The following is a 22,463-nucleotide window of genomic DNA, read 5'->3' as shown; positions in this document are numbered from 1 at the left end:
TATATATATATCCTAGCAAAAGTACCCGTCGTTGACTGAGTTGAAAAACAGTCTACAGAAAATGGACTCTGATTTATGAAAATATGATAGGTTATGAAAAGGAAGGGTTGTAAAGAGATAGCTTCGAATTTGGGGGTATCAAAACCAAAGCAAAATATGATGAAAGTAAAAATAAAATAGATAAACCCCATAATTTATTATACCATACCTGTTCACACTGAAACACTTATCACAATATTCTGTGGATCTACATTAAAAAAAACTTGTTACATTTTGTGACATATTTCCATTCTATGGAGGTCAGGTGCGAACGAACACCCCATAATTTTATTATACCATATTTCTTCAAACTGAAAAAAATTATTATCAAAGTATACTTACGTAGATAGACACGAAAAGACTTTATCAAAGTTTGTGCCTATTTCCATCCTATGGAGGCCAGGCACGAACGCAGACCCCACAATTATATTATACCATCCCTATTTAAGTTAAAACATACTTATCAAAGTATTATTATGTACATCTATATCAAAAACACTCGTAAACTTTTTTTTTTTTTAATTTTTAAAGTTTTTATTTCCATACTTTGTGGACCAGGTACGAACGCAGACCACATAATTTTAATGAACAACCGTTCTGCCAGATCAAACATACCCATTTATGTGTCTCGATACATCTATCATTATATGTAATCAGTTTTTTAAAATAGTCAACCATATAGGAGCCTAGTCGTTACCAGCTTTATATATATATATATATATATATATATATATATATATATATATATATATATATATATATGTGTGTGTGTGTGTGTGTGTGCAACCGGATGTCGTAAACCGGAAAGTGGGTTACATACATCGTTACAAGGTCATTTGAGTTTTATAATTATATATATATATATATATATATATAATAGACTACTCGTGACTCGTAGGACCAGTATGTTATATTAGCTATGGAATTCATGTATGAATTATAAGTGGTTGGCCATACTTATAGGTAAATGTGCACTGAACAGATACCATAATACGTATTATAGTTAAATTCAAATTTTGATATATCTGCTTTTTTTTACATCGTTCATTTCTGTATTATATTTAAGTTATTTTAAACCCCACTCTTCCCATGTTAAATAATAATTTCGAAATAATAACGTTAATATTTCAGTGCGCAGGTCAAATTCTGCAAAAGGAGCGACTTGTGTTTATTTGTTTACGTTTTTATGGGTTAATGTTTATGCGCGCGCATGCGCAACCGGAGGTCGTAAACCGGAAAGTGGGTTACATACATCGTTACAAGGTCTTTTGAGTTTTATAATTATATATATATATATATATATATATATATATATATATATATATATATATATATATATATATATATATATATATATATATATATAAGTACACAATTTAAAACTGCAAATTATACTTTTATGAATTTATTGTTCGACAGGATACTTCAAAAATATTAAAAAATATCAAGAGAAATATTATTTGAGTATTCTATCGAACAATAAGTTCATGCAAAGTATTAATTGACAGTCTTAAATTGTGTTCTTCTATGACATGCTCTATTTTCTATCTTGGTTGTATTGAGCTTTTTTATTTGGTTGGTATTACGATATAAATATTAATATTTATATTTGTTTTAGGTTTACAGGAGCTCTTGACTTATAAACTTAATTTTTACTTCTTGATTTATATATATATATATATATATATATATATATATATATATATATATATATAATATTTATTACGACACTATATATACATATTTCAAGGTCGTACCATTGGTTTCATTACGGCAAATCAACCATAAGGCGTTGGAAAGAGTCAGCGTAAATTCATCAGCAACAATGAAAAACTGAAACAATGCATAGTGAACAAATACTCATACACTTACACACGCACGCGCTTTCTTCCTTCCATAATCATAATCTATTGGCGTCGATTATCAAGTTATGTTTATAAATTTGAAAGTCTGAGTCTTAAACGCTCGTTTAACGTTTTTTTCTCTATTTGTTAACTTTGCAATGTTTCATTTTTATTGTCGCTGATGAATTTACGCTGACTCTTTCCACCCTCTTATAGTTGATTCGGAATAATGAAACCAATAAATATTCATAATCGAGGATTATTATATAAACATATAAAATATTCTGCTGATTTTATTCTGTGTATATTACTATTTGGTTGTTCTGTATATTCTATATAACTTCGTTAAAAACATTAGTGTATCTACTATAGGATTGTATAGATTTGGAATCGTAAAAACTCCTACGGACTTGAATATGATAAAAAAAACACGTTATTTTTAAAGAATTGAAAAAATTAGTGCTTAAAGTGGAAGTACCATCTGACAGTAAACAGTTCATTTTTTAGGCGTAACTTTTAAATTAAATAAGGGAAATTATGAACCATACCCTAAGGCCACATCCACCTAATATCAAACCATCCAAAACATTCATGAAACATATTCCCAAAATCTATTGAAAGACGAATTAATAACAACTTTAACGATGAAATGCTTAATGCACATAAACCTTTTTATGACAAAGCATTAACAGTTAGCGACTACAACAATACTCAAATCAGATGCATTAAACGAATGGCAGCTAATAATAAACCTTAAAAGCCAAAATTAAATGGCAAAAGTATTTGTTTACATTTCCATTTAATCAAACAGTTTAAACAAAACTAGGTAAAAAGTATCTTAGACGTAGCTAACCTTTATATTCGTCCTAATAACAGCTTCTATAAAATATTTACTAAATATATTTTTAAATTAAGATACAGTTATAATGATGATTTAGAAAAAATAAAAAAAGGACACAACAATTAATAGTATCACCAACTGAAACACTAAGTAGAGAAAACACCTGTAACTGTAACAATAAAATTAGCTGCTCGTTATAACAGAAATGATTATTGACCGCTAAAGTTTAACAAACAATTACAAGATTAAATCAAACCGTAAACAAATTTTACATAGACATCGCTGGAAATTCATCAAATATGATTTAACAACCATAAATATTATTTTAATAATATCAATTATAAAGAAAAGGGCTTACTAGTTAAATAATTCAGGAATCTAACCAGAAATAATAAAACTCTAATGATTAAATGGAATAGCATTTGGTGAATATTTATTAATTGATAACTAATATGTATTGTTATAATTTCACAAAATTTGAAGGTATCTGAATTTTCATGAAGTGCTTCTATCCTTTTTTTTTCTATCTTTGTATAAGACAAAAACTAAATATAGCTAACATTTATACCCCATAACCCTATCAGCTGTCTTCCCAAGTTCATAATGATCGGTTTATTAGTATAGGAGTGAATCACACAAATATATAAACGTTAGAAATAAACCTCACCTTATAAAGATAGATATATGATGTGATTAACATAGAAATTACATTAGAAGCAAAAGTTAAAAATAAATAAATAAATAAAATGAGCAAAACATGTCCATTCTTTTGTTTTTCTGTAAAAGTCAAACAGATGCTTTTCATTCACTCGTTTGTCTGGTTCGCAAAGCTAAGTGATTTTTAATGGAATGTTTTTATTTACTTCACGAAGACAAAGTTAAAGTCAAGGTCAGCTTTTTATGTGGGTAAATCCAGCTCCCTAAAAGTGATGCACTCTGGATTAGAATTAAAAATTAAATTGCTTCAGTCCATAAGGATTTCTTCTCTACTGGCGGGGACAGAACAGATGAGATGCAGCATTAGAATAGATTCTACATTTTACTCTTAACCGAAAGGCCAAGGATTTTAATGGGATGCTTCACAATTCTTTTTTTATTTTACACCATTGCATTTTTATGTTATTTTTTTTATTTATTATTTTTTTAACCTCGATTAGTTGTAAGTAAAATGATAAAGACGATGTGATGGTATTAGATTTTTAGGTGCATTTGCAATACTAAAGCCTACACGATCGAAAAAATAGTCTTAAATCTACGGTCTACCTTTTCTCACGTGCATCAAGCATTAATAAAAATTATTTAAAAAACAAACATTTTTTTCTTTTTTAAATTTTATTTATTGAAAATCAATGAAAGTAAAAAAAAACTTTGTTTTTTACTTATTGTTTTCCTTCTTAATGTTATAGTTTAATTAAAAATTGATTATTTTATTAAAATTAAAACAAATTCATTACTACAATGCATAGATCTTAAAAAAGAAGAGAGATAAGATTATTTAAGTAGAATTTAAATCTCCTTTTAATTCAATAGTCTCAAATCAACGGTCTACCTTATTTTTTATTGTAATAATTATGCAAACACGGTAGTGTTTGAATATATGGTTAAGTGGCAGTTTTAGTCATTTAGAACTGCTTTAAAGCTTCACCGCTCACTCATTTTTCGACCAAATTTCAAACAATTATTACAGTTTATAGATCACCTTCTAAGCTATACTGTGAAAAAATATTTTTCAATTTTCGTTCAGTAAAACGAAAGTTATGATGAATTTACTGGTCTCCAGTAATCGTAAAATCGTAAAAAAAAAGAAAGGAAGTGAGCGACGTTTTTATGACCGGTTTCCATAGCAACTCCGTCGCTTCAGCGACTACTCTTACTACTAATTCACTGCTCTTGTGAAAAATGAAGTTATAAGTGAAACAGGCAGAATGAAAGAATGAAAGGGAGATAATTGGGGGATTTTATTGCAAGCAGACGAGTGCCGTACATTGTTATTACATATGTGTGTGTTATGTTTATGGGGCCAAAAATAAGACTGAAATTAAACAAAGAACAAGTGAATTTATTGGGAGCCTGGAAAAATCATGGATTACAATAGAAAAATGCGAGCATGAAAAGTAATATGGTTAAGCTTAAACATGGAAAAGTAAAGTACTAAATAATTAATTGATAAATTTATAATTTACAATATTGAATCATTAAGATTTTTTTAATTCAATTTATAACATTATATAATCAATTATTAATGCTGCAATATTTTTTAAGTTATAAATTTATTAATATTTTTACTAGAATATCTTGTCTTTTCTTTTCCAGTTTTAACAACTAGTCCTTTACTTTTTCATGTTTAAGCTTAACCATATTACCTTTCATGCTCGCAGTTTTCTATTGTAATATAATCATGTTTAACTTAAGTCTTTTTCGATTGTGTACCTTTTAGTGTTATAAATTCATATTTTAATTTGGTACCGTGCTACTACCAGAGTTGCCTGATTCAAAGCTCCTAATGTGTAAATCGTCTAGTAACGAGAAGCACACATACACATACACATACACTTGAATTTGTCTCATAATACTGGCATTGATACAGACGTATCAACAGACGAGGTGTTACCAAGTTATTTATTTCTGTTACTCGTGGGATAAATTAGGTTAATTTGATTTTCCGAAAACTCAATTGTTATTTTTGAAGTGTAGGAAAACGACACGTGAGTTTCTCACGTCTCGTACGTCGATATGCAAATTAGACGACGCCATACTGACATACATACAAACATACTGAGCTAATACAATAAACTGCGAGGACACATTTTTTTACGAAACTAAGGAAAAACAAAAACAAATAATTATCAATCAACAAAGCACACCGAAATAACCGAAAATTCGAATTGCTTGATCAGGGCATTTTAGTTACGTCGTTGTATTTCTCTGGGAATTTTTGTCCGCCGGCTGTTCGATCTTGCATCAATTTGAAAAATACGTTTATTTGCAAAATGTGCAGATTACGTTAAAAATATATGCACGGCAAAAGTTGCGTTTATGTATAACTAAGATTGAAGCATGTTCCGAAAATGTGTAATCAATTTATGTTTATACGAATTAAACTTTTTTTTATATAAAAAGAAAGTTATTTTCAAACTTTAAATGTCGATATGGAAGAAGAAAAATAGACTAAAACGAAAAAAACACACAGAACAAGAAGAGAGAGGGAAGGTACGTAATTTATGCGTTTTGATATACAGAAATTATACAGTACGGAAGGAGAGGGAAGGGATGGGACAGCAGGTGAGTTTATTTGGTGAGAAGATAACCGGAAATGATAAACAAGTGACGCTGATGTAAAATATGAGAGTCGTTCCAAAAATAAAACCTTCTGTATTTTTAACTCTAAATGTTAAGTAGCCACGACAACGGGAGTGTAACATTAACACAAGTGACCTTTTGTGCGCCAGAATTTATTTTCATACATAGTCACCATCATTCACAGTGGACTTTTGCCAGGAATTCAATGACGTATCTCTGCTTCTGACACACGTCCATGACAGGAGTTGCTTTCTTATGGTCTCACGCCGTTAGCATCTGCAACAGAGAGATTAAACTTCCAGGGCATGAATGCATAAGTTTAGTCATCATAACTGTAATTTGCAAGCCCCTCCGATCCATTCGGGCAGAATAAAAAAATAGAAGGCGTTACTTTTCAAAAGCCTCTTGTGGAAATAAAATCATAAATTGTTATTTATAAATGAGCATTAATATATAAACACATTAAAGATTATGCATATTTTTACCCTGTATAAATAAGCCTTACCTGGGTTATTATTTGATCTGGGTTTTATGTTTGTTTATTTGTTTGTTTGCTTGTTTGTTTTTGTTTGTTTTTTTACATCCTATAAATATATCTAAAGACATTGATGTAGAAAATATAAGATTGTATAGAGATCACAGCCTCCTATTGTAAAACACTCCTACGGATCGAAATGCGAAAAAAAAAACATTTTCAGATTGAAGATAACATTACAGTTAAATAAGGAAAAGTAATTGACAGAAAAGAGAAAATACTCTCTTGTCACGGTTTTGTTGTGTTGCATCAATTTAAGTACCGTAAACACAACTAAATTTAGATGACCGAATATACGAGCATAAAAGAACTATTATATTAAATAATCATCAAAGCGGTCTTTCCTCCTATAGTTGAATTTTATCACGCGTTTAATTTTATCCACGAAAAAAGTGCTGCCATAATACAAGTATTCGATGACTCAAATCCATTATATTTGCCTATCCCAAAACATTATCAAACAATAAATAGGTGTTTACCACATCCTTTCAATAATTTAGAAAATAACAAAGTTAAAGAATTGCGAAAGATTCTCTACGTACACATGAAAAACAGAAAATTCCTTTCAATGCTTTCATACTTTTATTCTCCTACTATTTTATTTTCATTTCTCGGCAATTTATAATTTCATTTCTATGTTAGCTTAGCATCACTTGTTTTATTATTCCCGGTTATCTTGTCACTAAATAGTAAATATTTGCTGTTTTTATGCTGCCCCACCCCTTCCTTCTTCTTCTTCCTATCACCTGCCCTGCCGTAACATCTGTAAATAGAAGGAGTTCTAGTCACTGGAAGCTGAAGTCAGCCCTGGGGTCGAAGCAAGCAGGATCTGACAAATAGTTAGGATTTCGCTAATGAATGAGAGCTTTTTACAAAATAGTAGAAAACTTTAAAACTTGAACTGGAAAAGAGAAAATAATGAACACGATTTATACTGAAACTTAACTTATTCAAAACTAATTAAATAAAATAAAATGAAAAATCAGAATTGATTCAAAAGGGGGACGTTGTGTTTTTGTTTCTGCGAAACAACATTCTGTAAATAAACATTTCGTTGTTTCGGTGATTTTAAAGACGACAATTTGATTATTATTTACTTGAAACTTAGATTTTTTTAAATTAATTTAATGATTGCATTTCTATTTTACTTTAGCGCCACTTGTTTTATCATTCCCGATTATCATGTCGCGAAATAAACAGTAAAAGTTTACTGTTTCATGAACTCACCTGCCGTCACTCTTCCCTCTCATTCCTATCTCATGCCTTTCTGTGGCATTTCTGCATATCAAACCGTATAAAATATTTTCCTTTCTTTTCTTTTCTATCTTCCTCTTTTTAGTCTATTATCCACTTTTCTGTATCAACTTTTTTAAATTCTAAAATAACATGAAATCTCCCTATTTCTTATACTCCTTTTTTTCCTCCATCGCCTATCTCCCATTTTTATTGCCTTCCATTTCTCGGTTTACCTTTCATGTCTATATCATTTTTGTGAAAATGAAATGAAATTACATCGTCATTCTTTTTTAAGAGAATCTTTTGAGATTAAGGCCGAAATATTAAGCATCTACGGATTAATTCTCTCTTCATCTTTACACTTTATCAGATTATACCTAAATTTCCAGAGGACACTAGATGTTGCCAATGAGCGATCACTGATAATGATTGAAGTGAGAACTTCTAGTGAGTAAGTAACAATGATAGATGTATTATTATTATTATTATTATTATTATTAGTAGTAGTAGTAGTAGTAGTAGTAGTAGTAGTAGTAGTAGTGCCAGATTCGGAGGAATTATCTTCACATATTTTACGATATTAAACATTTTTAAACGACAATTATATTTTCTAGGTTAATTTTTATCAGTTAAAATGTGATTTCGATATTCGAATGTGAAAAACGTGAATATAATCAGGACCTAAAGAAGTGTATTATTTCATATATATGTGCATATGTAAATATATAATTATATATATATACACTATTATAAATCCGTTTGTGTGTGTGTGTGTGTGTATTGAAATTCATATTAAAAACCCTCTTTTTATGAGTATTTATTTGCTTTCCTACCAAAGCAAAATGTGTACGCGAGTTCGTTCTAAAGTGAGGTTAAACCAGCTCTCCAAAGGGAAAATGAGGCACTCTGGTTGGGTCCAAAAATAGTAATTGTCCCAGTATAGAGTTTCCCCTCCATTGACTGGGACAAATTATCTTAAGTGCAGCATCTTCAGACGAGATACTACACTTTCATCCCGGCCCGAAGGCCAAGAACAACAAAAAAGAGGCAACCCTCTTTTCTATTTATTGTATTTATTTGCTTACCCACGAAAGCAAATTAGATACAAGGTCGTTTTTAACGTGGGGTTAAACCAGCTCCCCTAAAACAAGGGTAAAAAGGTGGAACTCTCGCAGTATAAAAAAAAAATAGTAATTGTCTCAGCATGAAGGGTTCCCCTACATTGACCAAGGACCAATTAACTTATGTGCAGTATCTGCAGAACATATACTACAATTTGATCCTGGCCCGAAGACGATATTTATTTGCTCCCCCACAGAGCAAATTAGGCACAAGGCCGATTTTTACTGTGAGGAGTGAAGGGGAAATGGGGACCGACTCCCCGGGGAGTAGGGGAGCTGGATGGTGACAATTGGTATGAAGGGTTGCCCCTACACTGACCAAGGTCTTATATGTCGGGTAAACTCCAAATATGGTCTTTGCTTGCAGTATCTGCCGGAACAGATGGTGTTTATTTGCTCCCCCACTGAGCAAATTAGGCACAAAGCCGTTTTTAATGTGAGGTAAAAACCAGCTCCCCTAAAAGTAGGCAAAAAGGGAGCACTCTGGTTACCAAAAATAATAATTGTCCCAGTATAGAGGGTTTCCCATCCATTGACTGGTACAAATTATCTTAAGTGCAGCATCTGCCGGAACAGATACTACACTTTAATCCCGGCCCGAAGGCCAAGAACAACAGAAAAAAGGAAACCCTCTTTTCTATCTGTTTCAAAAGAAAATTCAATTTTCTTATATATGGGTTGTAGAATTGCATTCACTAGCAAAAGATCTAGCTAATTTGCATATTCTTTTAAACATTCATTTTAATTAATTCCCTATTAGTTGCTTCGGTTTTCTAATGGGATAATCATCTTTAGTTAACTATTACGTGTAATTATATTCATACAGAAATTCTACATGATTTATGCTTGCATAATATTTGCGTAAAAAGTTTGTAGTAAACAAAAAATTGTTTCCATATATATTTATGTATACGTATATATTTTTGTGTAACAAATTTTGTCTACCAAACTCATCCTACAGTTTTTGGTCTACAGACATGAAACTTCGTATATAAGGTATTTGATTGAACCCATGCAAAACATTATATTTGGGGTTTAGCAAATAGGTGCAAATGTGTGAAAATTAAAAATAAAAAATGAAATTTGCCAGGTGAAGGTCGAACGCCGGCATTACGAATGCATAACGTAGTAGCTATTGGTTCATGTTTTAGTTTTTAGCCTTGTAGTAAACATATTTTTATAGCCCAGTCATTGACGGTAGAGGCAAAATATATCGCGAGCCGAACGTTTTGGTTTCGATTCTCGGTGGTGGCGCATGAGTCTTTTTTTAAATCATTACTATATATTGCATCCAATCTGTCTATCTATCTATCTATATATATATATATCTATATATCTATAAAAGTGAACGTGTCTGTCTGTGTATATTTCCCAATATTATAACTCTGTCAATTTTAGATTTTCAGACTCGAAATTCGATATACAGGATACTGAGATTTGGGAAAATCGATGTGATCGGTTTTCGGCCAGAAATTTGGCTGTTAAGAGACAAAGTTCAACGATTTGAGTTTTGAGAACTCTACCAAACTCCTCCGGCAATTTTGGGTCGAAACACTTAAAATTTTAGATATAGGTTTCTGGGACATGGCTCAAACTTAATAACTAGATTTGAGCTCAAAAGAATAAATGTTAAGGCGTCATAATAGGGGTCAAACTTTAAAAAATTGACCTTTTTTTCTTTCTTTTTTTTTTTTTTTGCTCAGCATACACCTCCAAACACCCGGATAACGGCCGGAACCCATGCTAGTATATCTATAAAAGTGAAAATGCCTGTCTGTCTTTTTTCTATGATAGTTAAGGAAGAGTATTATACAGAAAGGCATTACTTTACATAGTCACACTTTATAATATATACATATGCACATAACCTTATGAACAGTACATAGGGCCCGAGCAAAGCCGGGCGGAACTGCTAGTGTCTAAGTGAAAGTGTCTGTTTGTCTGTCTGTTTGTCTGTCTGTCTGTGTACATTTCCCTACACAATAACTCTCTTTATTTTTTTTGTCTACAAACTCGAAATTTGATATACAGGGTATTGAGATGTAGGAAAATATGTTTTAAGCCAAAAGTTTGGCTGTTAAGGAGTCAAAGTTAAACGATTTGACATTTGAGAACTCAGCCAAACTCCTCCGACAATTTTGGGGCTAAACACTTGAAATTTTAGATACAAGTTCCTAGTAGTAACTTGATTTGAGCCTCCCAAAAGATGTTTATGGGTCATAATAGGGGTCAAAGTTTTAAAAAATTGACCGCTTTTGTCTCTACCAAATTACTCAGACAATTTCTGGTCTAAACATTTGAAATTTTACATAAAGGGTATTCAGAGATAGGGTAAGTTTTTTAATCGGTTTCGATCGAAAATTTGAGCGACCAATACATCAATCTATGTATGTATATTTTTCTGCCGAAAATCTTCGACAGAAATGACAGATTTTTACAAGATCAGTATCGTTTTGAAGTTCAACCTTTCAGACGACAAATATCGAAAAAAATGGCTAAAAACATTAATATCTTCACGTTCAACTGGGCACTTTTCTACTGAGGGGGTGAGTGCTTTTTTCGCCGATATTTTCGAAAGTCATCCTCTTCTTTCGATTGTCTAGCCTTAATTAAAGCCTACGTCACTTCCGTAACAGCAAAGATGTTAGGGTTTTTTCCTGTTCTTTTCCTCCTTTGCGATCCGGGTCCGAGCCTGCTTTCCTACTACCACTTTTTTTTTTTTTTTTTTTGCTCAACAAACAATTCCAAACACCCGGACAACGCCGGGCACCCATGCTAGTATATATATGAAAGTGAAAGTGTCCGTCTGTCTGTCATCCATAACATATATATATATATATATATATATATATATATATATATATATATATATATATATATATATATATATATACTAGCAGTTCCGCCCAACTTTGCTCGGGCCCTATGTACTGTTCATAACTTTATGTGCATATGTATATATTAAAAAGTGTGAATATGTAAAGCAATGCCTTTCTGTATAATAGTCTTCCTTAACTACCATAGAGAAAAGACAGACAGACATTTTGACTTTTATAGACATATAGATGGATAGATGGGATGCAATATATAGTAATGATTTAAAAAGTATTTAAAAAAAAAAAGACTCAGGCGCCACCACCGAGAATGGAAACCAAAACCTTCAGCTCACGATTTATTTTGCCTCCGCCGTCAATGAGTGGGCTATGAAAACATGTTTACTGCAAGGCTAAAAATTAAAACATGAACCAATAGCTACTACGTTATGCATTCGTAATGCCGGCGTTCGATCTTCACCTGGCAAATATTTTTTTTTTACATTTTCACACTTTTGCACCGATTTTTCCGGGCTGAACCCAAAATATAAAGTTTTGCATGGATTCAAATACCTTATATATGAAGTTTCATGTCTGTAGACCAAAAACTGTAGGAGGAGTTTGGTAGGCAACAGTTTTTAAACAAAAATATATACATATGCATAAATATATATGGAAACAATTTTTTGTTTACTATAAACATTTTACGCAAATATTATGCAAGTATAAATCATGTAGAATATCTGCATGAATATAATTACACGTAATAGTTAACTAAAGATGATTATCCCATTAGAAAACCGAAGCAACTAATAGGGAATTAATTAAAATGAATGTTTAAATGAATATGCAAATTAGCTAGAACTTTTGCTAGTGAATGCAATTCCACAACCCATATATAAGAAAATTGAATTTTTCTTTTTAAATAAATATCGAAGTGTAGTATCTGTTCTGCAGATGATAATTTGTCCCAGTCAATGGGGGGGGAGAAACCCTCTATACTGGGACAATTACTATTTTAACTCATGTCCATGTTATCTACATCTAAAATTTCAAGTGTTTAGACCAAAGATTCGCGGAGGAGTTTGGTAGAGTCTGCAAAGGTTAACTCTTTTAACTTTGACCTCTTGGCAGCCACATTTTCGCCCCAAAACTGATTAAAGAGCTTGTTGCATGTCTATATACCTTTTATGTAAAATGTTCAATGTTTAAACCCAAAATTTGCTGAATCGTTTGATACGGACTGTAAAAATCAAACCTTTTGAACTTTAACCCCTTGGTAACGAAATTTTTGGCCAAAAACCGATTAAAAACTTGCCCTATGTCTGAATACACTTCATCTAAAATTTCAAATTTTTCAACGAAAAGTTGGCTGAGATGTCAATTTTTTTAACTTTGACTCCTATTTTGACCTCTTAACATTTATTTAAAATTTTAAGTGTTTAGACCACAAATTGGTGGAGGAGTTTGGTAGAGTTTTCAAAGGTCAAATCGTTAAGCTCTTACCACTTGACAGCCAAATTTCTCGCCGGCAACCGTACCGCGAAGGAGGAAAAGAACGGGGGGGAAACCTGACGTCTTTGCTGTTACGACCACCGCCTAACCGGAATTGACATTATTAAAAATTAAGGCTTGACAATCGAAAGGAGAGGATGACTTTCAAAACTATCGACGAAAAAAGCGACTCCCCTCTTGTAGAAAAGTTCCCAGTTGAAGGTGAAGATATTAATGTTTTAAGCAAATTTATCGATATTTGTCGTCTGAAAGGTCGAACTTCAAAACGATACTGATCTTGGTAAAATCCGTCGACTTTGTCGAAAATTTTAGGCAGACATGCAAACATACATACGTACATACATTTATATATTGGTAACTAAAAGTTTTCGACTCAAACCGATTAAAAAGCTTGCCCTATCTCTGAATACCCTTTATGTAAAATTATCAAATGTTTAGACCAGAAATTGTCTGAGTAATTTGGTAGAGACCGCAGAGGTCAATTTATTTAAATTTGACCCCTATTATGACTCTTTAAAATTTATTATTTTGGGCTCAAATCAAGTTATTAAGTTAGATCCATGTCCAAGGAGCCTATATCTAAAATTTCAAGTGTTTAGACCCAAAATTGTCGGAGGAGTTTGGTAGAGTTCTCAAAGGTCAAATCGTTGAACTTTGACCCCTTAACAGCCAAATTTCTGGTCGAAATCCGATCACATAGATTTTCTCAAATCTCAGTACTCTGTATATCAAATTTCGAGTCTGTAGACTTAAAAATGACAGAGTTATTGCGTACGCACACATACACAGACACGTTCACTTTTATAGATATATATATATATATATATATATATATATATATAGATAGATAGATAAATAGATATTTGTCATCCACATACTGTCAGAGCGGCTAGACATACACCTTTCCTCGGCCGTGGATCAAACTTACAACCGTCGAGTTGACAGTCGGCTATTCTAACCATCGGGCCATGGATTAGTGCTGTAAATATTTCTCCTCGAGTTTGTATTAAATCCACACCTGCCCGTCATTTACATTGCTTTAACCATAAGTTTGTTTACAAACAAACTAATAGTGCGCTTCGCTTAATTGCTTAAATACGCGCCGGGTGAAAATATACTTACAAAGTTCTCAATCCAAAGAGAGGAGGCTTTTTTATTTGTCATCCACATACAGTACTGTTGCGTTGAATCACAACTCATTAGAGCGGCTAGACATACACCTTTACTGGCGCGCGTATAAAAATAGATTAACATTTGAAAATAGTTTGTAATGTCATAAAATAACAGTTTTTCATAACCATTTGAAAGGTTACTGAAGTTTAATGAAATGGATTCAGGTTAAATAATCATTTTTCTACGTAAAAATATAAACTTGTCCACCATTAAAAAACGATTGGGTGTGCAATCATAATGCCTCTGATTAATTTAACAGATTCATAATTATCTATCTGAGCTGATGGAATTTGGTTATTAATTTGATTTCACTAAGGTAAAATAAATCCCACTTTACCCACTTTAAAATGAACTGTTCAAAATTCGAAATTTATTTTTCATTTGACTAAAATATTATACTTTGAAATGAATACTTTTCAGCAAATGAAATTCGTTTTGCTGATTTGAAGACTATTAGCATGCTATTATTTTTACAGTAAGAAGACAGAGGATGTTTATTGTTTTAAAAAGTATTAAATTACTACAATAAAGACAGAATAGATATATTCGATTATTAAAAATATATTCGGTGAAATGGACCCGTAGATCTTGCTAGGATATCCATCTAGAGGAAGGAAGTTCTGATGTAAAACCTGTGCCAAAATTTCCACAGTCTTGGAAAGATCCCCCCCCCTCATAGACATAGACACTCAAGACTTAGATCAGGAGAGTCTAAATAATCATCCGATTTTCACAACTAAAATTACTTAAGGAGTAGGTAAGTTTTTCCATTCCTTTTTTGTCTATTAGCAAAACGTAGATGGACAATCACAAGAAACTCCCCAGAGACACGCGATGCTGTAGTAGTAATGTTATAGACTTAACGCAAAGAGACTAAGAGTGTGTTCTTTCTGCCACTCGCACATGCAACAAAAAGGGAAAAGGAGAGAACGCAAGAAGTGAACCTGGTTGTATGCAAGTAGACGTGAAGAACGTAATAAGCCCACGTGACTGCGCGAGATTTGAGGCGGAAAAGAACCCTGCACGGAGGAAAAGGAGGTAGTTTTTCGTTACGTCTTACATGGGGGGGGGAACCTTACGATCAATCGCAACCTTGTGAATTCCCCGTTAACTAATAATAAAACGCAAATGGCAGGCAAAGCGTTTGATTCCCGAATTTTATAGTGTTTCGCTCGATTACAAAGTATCCAAATGATTGGAACAATTAGAGTTGGTGTGTAGAATGTGCGGTGTTGACAAAGTCGAATGTGTTCTGCCACTTAGACTTAGAGTCGAGGCTCTGTCAGTACAGAGCATGCTTGTGCCAATCACCCTTACCCGAAAGGCCAGGGTACGAATCCAAGTCATAAGTGAGATGCTCATTCAACGACGCATGGAAACGATCCTGCACTTACCTCAGGTGGGCTTTCCTGAAGCAACACGCCATAAAGACTCGGTTAATAGTCTACGTGGGAGTGTGTGCATCAACTAAACACCTACTTAGCCCAACCCATTCTATGCTTACTCTTAAGTAATTAAATGAAATGACATCCCAAACAAAAAATAGGTTTGAACTAAACACCCACCAAAACATAACCAATTCGTCTCTTCACTTTAGACTCGCGTTTAGAAATATCTGAATGCTTACAACTAACGTAGACGATATAGAAGCATTTCCCTTTGTAAACTCCCCGATTATTTTAGCACTACGTGAAACTAACCTATACTCATCAACTAGCCTCTAACCGCTTTGACATGATGGGATATTTCCCACTCTGCCGGCAGGACTCAGATAGACATATGCATGGATATAGAATCTATATTCATAATACTCTCCTTTTAAATAGAGAGCATAACCTAAAATAAGATTTGGTGACAGTAATTGGTTTCAGAGGCAGCTACTAACAGCATGTGTAGTTTCTTTATATCTCATTCCGTTTCAAAGACTGTCACTTTCTAGACTCGCCTCCAAAGTCGTGATGATTAGCAAATCTCACTTCTTGATCTATGCCTGGCTACATTGCCCGAGACTTTTAGCTTTCGATTTCAAGCTGAAGAGTTGTTTCCCAAAATGAGATATTTTTAAAAAGTAGATTGGGAATCTATCAGCGAGCATATCAGAGACGCACAATGAAGTAAAATCTATTCTAGCTTTGCTAAACAGTGCGCAAATAAGGCAACTGAATAAGTCACTACAGACATTCACGCACATGTTCCCACATGGAAATTCTATAGCAAGTTGCACTCTTCCCCGACGATTCACGTCAACTTGTGCGCAACATATCCATCAATTCAGCCGCCATGGGTTATATATAAACAGGAAAATATAGAAGCTATAAATCATTGTATGAGTGAAAAAGTCATAGTCAAGAGACGATTGGCCGAAATAACAAGAAAAAAGCATTGTAACGCCGGAATTAGAAATTCGCGAATTCTGGAAAATTATAATAGTTAAGTAAATAATGGGCAATCAACAACCCCCCCCCCCACTAACCAGAAATTATGATATCGCTTGCACAGCAACCGACAAGGCTTAGCTGCTTGCCCAGTGGCTCGTCTCCAATTCTACCTGAAATCCCATAAACCACTTCCTCCCATTCCATTTGCAGATAGAAGCCACACTCGATGATCTGATCATCACCCCTTTCCATTTTCGTTAAGAATCTTTACACGTCTGACTCTGCTATACTAGTATTCTGAGTTAACCCGTTCTCTCTAAACCTTTCAACAAATTCTTTACGAATATTGCTTACTTGATAGCTGGAAAATCGTCTTCCCTGTACTAGTATTCAAGAATTCTAGTTAAAGAACTGACCCGCTCAATTATCGTCCCATCAGTGCCCCCCCTCTCTCTCTCTCTCTCTTTCTCTCTCTTTTCACTAACATCTTTGAATCAATCTAACACTAGTTCACCACCTCGTAAATGCCAAACTTCTTTCTGGTTGACATTCTACTGCAGATATTCACATTTCAAAGGGCATATACCACGAATTGGACAAGAAAATGGAAGCTAGAGTGGTAGCACTTGATATATTCAAAGCTTTGACAAGGCCTGGCATGAAAATATTCTCATAAAAATTAAACCATACGGTATTATTGGAAGAATACTTAATATGACTAGATGCTTTGAGAAAAAAGAAAAATCCAGGTTGTACTCGATGGTCTTACATCAAAACAGCAGAACATTGATGCGTGTGATCTTTGGACATTATTATTTCTGAATAAACAACCTCTCTGATGAAATTATATCAGATAAGGGTATATTTACTTATGACATAAGGGAAAAAACGAATGTACACATATCCAAGGCCATACCTGAAACCCTAGAAAAGTATCTTTAGTCTGTAATGAAGTGAGAATGGCAATGAGTGGTAATATTTAACGGTATTAGGGCAAAGCTCCTTTCCCTCAACTATTACAAAGAACCTTTTCAGCCATCGATTGCCTTGACTAATAGCACTCTAGCTAGCATTCAAACTCTTTGGCTTAATATTCACAGGAAATATGTTGTCAATTTCTACCACCTCGCACTTATCACGTAATCATCTCTCTCTCTCTCTCTCTCTCTCTCTCTCATGCACACAGATCCATATATCCCAAATAAGCAAGCATATATATATATATGTGTGTGTGTGCGCGCGCGCGTGTTTATAACAAAATAATAATTATTAATTATACCTACAAACACTAATGTTTCATGCTTACGCAAGCATCAGTGTAGGGATAACAATTCCTGCCGGTCTTGAGATTTGAACCCAGCCACAACGTCCCATTTTTGCTCCATTTGCTGAGACTCTAACTAAAGACCACCAATTAATTGCCATGAGAATGAAGGGAGTTAAGAACTATTAAATGCCGAATTCGATTGAATATATTAGACAATCTAAAGTGTTCGAAAAAGCAGAAGTTGTGAACATTGCATAAACGCTAGTTGACTGACTTTGTTATTATTCCGCAGACAATGCCATCTTTATATAAATAAAAAACCGCGCGCATATTTTTATAAAGCGCGTATATATATATATATATATATATATATATAGATAGATAGATAGATAGATAGATAGATATAAAGCGCGCTTGCGTGCACAAAAATCAATGTCTTATTTTATTTAATGTTTTCCTAATTTTTGTTTATTCATAACATTAATAATAATAATAATAATAATAATAATAATAATAATAATAATAATAATAATAATAATAATAATAATAATAAAAGATTAGCTCCGCATTATTTTGTAACTTCATCGCCCCCAGACACACACACGTCTCTGCGTGCCTGTAATCAGATATGGTCGTAGTTGCCGGACCCAATTTTAAATGCGATATTCGTTTTTAGCACACCCGATAACCCCTAGAGAAGTTTTTAAAGGTAGGTTGTGTGTTGGTCTATCAGGTCATATTTACCAAAAATTAATTCATTTTATCATGTTATTTTGTTTCCAATATGATTCTCGCCACACACACACACACACACACACACACACACACACACACACACACACACACACACACACACACACAAACGAACAGCGTCGTTAACCCCTAAAAACATCTACTTAAACGGCCTTCATGAATAATAATATGAAAAGAGAAATTATTTCCCCCCTCCCGCCACGAAAATGAAATTTATCGTGTCATTTTATGTTTTAAATTTAACCCTCCCTCCAACACTACTAAAATTTTAATTAAATATATCGCTATTTTATGTTTCAAACTTAATCCTCTACCGCCCTCAAAATTTGAAATATTGCTACGGTGACATGTCTTGTTGAACGCTAAGTAGCCAAGAAGTTGGTGCTTACTTTACGTTAAATTTATATAGGAAAGTGATCCTCCACTCTAAAATGTGTTTTTTTTTTCAAATTTCTCTTTTCATATTATTCATAAAGGCCTTTTAAACGTATTAGGCAAAAAAAAAAAAGTAGATCTTCATTTTTAAGGGTTAAACGACGCTGGGTGCGTCGTAAAAATTTACCACATTTTATTTATTTACATTTTACATTTCATGACATTCCCATTTTGGGGTGTGTCTGCAAATACTCATACATTAATCGGTAGAGAGGGTGGGAATAAAATAGCATTATTTGAAATAAATTTTATTCAATTTGTAGTCTTTAAACCCCTATTGGAGCTCACCCGGTATTTTCCGAGTAATTAATCGGAATCTCTACGCACACCTGCTCCAATAGATTGTATTAGCATTTGTATTATTTTAATTTCTATAATCAAGTTAAACGTCGTATTTCCTTTTTATAGGTATTAAGCGTGAATGATGTACCTCCAAAATGAAATAAACTTATACAAGTACCCAAACACTGTAGCTTAAGCACTTTTAAGGGTACTTGTGTAAAGTAGACACCCAAGAATTTAATGGAGATTTCCGAGTTCCGAACAAATTCCAAACTTGACCGAGGTATGCAGCCAACAAATTGTGGAAATAAATATTTGGAAAGTCGAAGATTTCTAATTTACGCACGTTTTCAGACAAAGAGCATCGCCAACGGTCTTATTCTTCTTTTATTTCATAAATCTAGCGTAATCTTATGTATCGGTATACGCCGTCCATTCGCAGTCTTCCTTCACTAACAAAACACCATGACGATACCACTAACAATAAAGTTTATTTTAATCTAAATAATAATTTTCATGAAATTTTATAAAAAATAATCCCCCCCCAAAAAAAAGAATATACCACGCAAAATATCCATGATGGATCAAGGAGGATGAAAGGACCAAGGACGGAGTAAGACCTTCATTGGATGAGTGCGAAAAGTACTGGAACCTTGGGGAGGCTTACTGCCACCCAAATTCTAGTGAAGATCAATGGTCGTTGCTGGCGAGAAATCGATGGTAAGCGGCTGTTATGATAACACAAAGTCACTTCCAAAGGTTGTCGAAAGAGGCAGAGCGTACTGGAAATCTGGGGTGATTTTATTGTCAACCAGACTCCAGGGAACAATGATGATGATGATGATGATGATGATGATGATGATGATGATGATTTGTTATGGGAAATAAAGAAAAATACACAAATTCATTGCAAAAAAAGTTGTTGTTTTTTTCTGTTTCCCAAGATAGGCACATCGAGATTGTGGAATATAAGTAAGTACTGAAATTCTTTGTATGATTATTCTCAATAAGTACCGTTCATAAGGAGTCCATCTCTAAAACACTACAATTTATAAATTTGTAAGGAGTCACTTTTAATATTATGGCAATCATCCTTACAATACCGATTTAAAACAAACACACACGCGTGCGAACGAAAGCAAAAGAAATAACAAAGTAAAAATGTCTCGTCTTACCGTCATAATTATCCGGTACAGTCAATGTTGGTCCGACGCTCACACGTTCTCCATCCAAGTTTTTCTTAAGCATTCGACATTTGACAACGGTTTTACTAGAAACCGAGTGCAACAATAGTGAACAGTTTAGGTAAGATTCGAGTTTTTTCGGGACTGAGCCAGGATTTTCCTCAGCAAATCTCGCTACCCGAGGTAACGTCTCTGAAGCGAGTGTAGATAGATTAAAACACTCACTCGTCCATTCGTCTATCCCCACGGAACAAATAGACAGCGTTCCCATCGTTTTCGCTGATATGATATCGCCATCGTCCGTCGAATGTAGAGAAGCGATCGAATCCTCCTCCATTATTTTCTTTTAGTCGTCGATTTTACTTATCAATCCAATAACATTAAAAAGTCTTGATTTTTATATAATGGTTATTTTTCTCGTCACGTTATCCGTGTTCGATTGACTCTGACGGGGGCGAATTAGTTCTCTCTCTCCCTCTCTCTCCCTCTCTCGCTCTCGCTCTCTCTCTCTCTCTCTCTCTCTCTCTCTCTCTCTCTTTCTTATTTTACAGTTTGTAAGTTTCAACAAAAAGTTGCTGTCCGAAACTTGTCATACAGGTTGACAACCAGTTTTTCATGGACAGAAATAACTTTGTGGTATTGATCAACAAAGGGCGAGGAATACGTTACTATGGTTTGAAAGAAACTATACCTCCATGAACAGTTTGTAGCGAGGAATGTTACTTTTTTACAACTGACATTCTTTCCTTTATTGTAGCAGTAAAATGCTTTTAAATTCCATAAACTTTAAATCATTTACATTAATATTACGAAAATACGGCTAAATTAATCATGTGAAAATTTAGTTAATACACCGGTTTGTGCAACTCACTAAAATTAAGTGGCTTTAAGCCTGGTTGGTAATACCCTGAATTTGTTGAAGGAAAGAAGCATCGAGTATTAGCAAAAGAGGAGCCAAACAATTTGAATTGAACGTTACATATTTTTTATTATTATGATGTAGTAAATATTTATGTCATCACGTACTGCCCAAGTTCAACATGTACGGATTCATATCCATTATAGTCATTTTCACAGTTCTAAAGCATCTATTTTTGGTATTTCGTTTGAACAGTCACAGTTGTCTTGTTTGAATACTGACCATTTTATTTGTAATTTAATGTTCACGAAATTTAAAATCATTTTGCTGTTATTGATTAACGTGGCCTGAGGTAGTCAAAGTATACCATTGTTCTCGATTTTAAGCCATATCAACAGTTTCTCCACCTTTTAATAAAATCTGTCGGTAGTCTGCTTCCAGATAATTTTTTGGTCTTCCTCCGCTTTTTTTCCCCATCAGGCTTCCATTGGTGAATTTAATTGGCAATTCTTTTTGAGGGCAATGTTAGGTTATGTCCAAGCCAGCAAAGGAAAGAAATTTGATTTGAAACTAACTCTCCCGATCCGACGTTAGCGTTCGTCTTTACGAAATTATTTCCCTTATAGGACGTATTACGAAAAGTTTTAAATTTAAATCGCCGAAATACTGTCTAATTTTGTATGTACGAGCAGTTCAGCCCGGCTTTGCTCGGATCCTATGTACTGTTCATAACTTTATGTATGTATATATATATATATACATTTTGTAGGGAAATGTACGCACACAGACACACACAAGCAGACAATTTCACTTTTACAAATATTAGCAGTTCTTGCCGGCTTTGCTCAAACCTTATGTACTGTTCATAACTTGTCCTACGCGTGAATA

At 33.5% G+C, this 22,463-nt stretch overlaps 1 protein-coding gene across 1 annotated transcript in view; it reads right to left on the bottom strand.

The window, feature by feature from the left end:
* Nucleotides 1-21,354, bottom strand: part of LOC145257407 (uncharacterized) — a 30,087-nt gene extending 8,733 nt beyond the window's left edge. The window contains exon 1 of the mRNA XM_080115659.1: nt 20,708-21,354. Coding sequence (XP_079971785.1) covers nt 20,708-21,053 — 346 coding nt within the window. The 5' untranslated portion in view covers nt 21,054-21,354. The remainder of the gene's footprint in view (nt 1-20,707) is intronic.
* Between the last annotated feature and the right edge of the window lie 1,109 nt (nt 21,355-22,463).

This window comes from Euprymna scolopes, chromosome 3 (genome assembly GCF_053919585.1).
Source record: "Euprymna scolopes isolate OS-2025 chromosome 3, ASM5391958v1, whole genome shotgun sequence".
Lineage (NCBI taxonomy): Eukaryota > Metazoa > Mollusca > Cephalopoda > Sepiida > Sepiolidae > Euprymna > Euprymna scolopes.
Note: the sequence above shows the minus strand (reverse complement) of the source record. Positions and strands in the feature narration are given on the sequence as shown.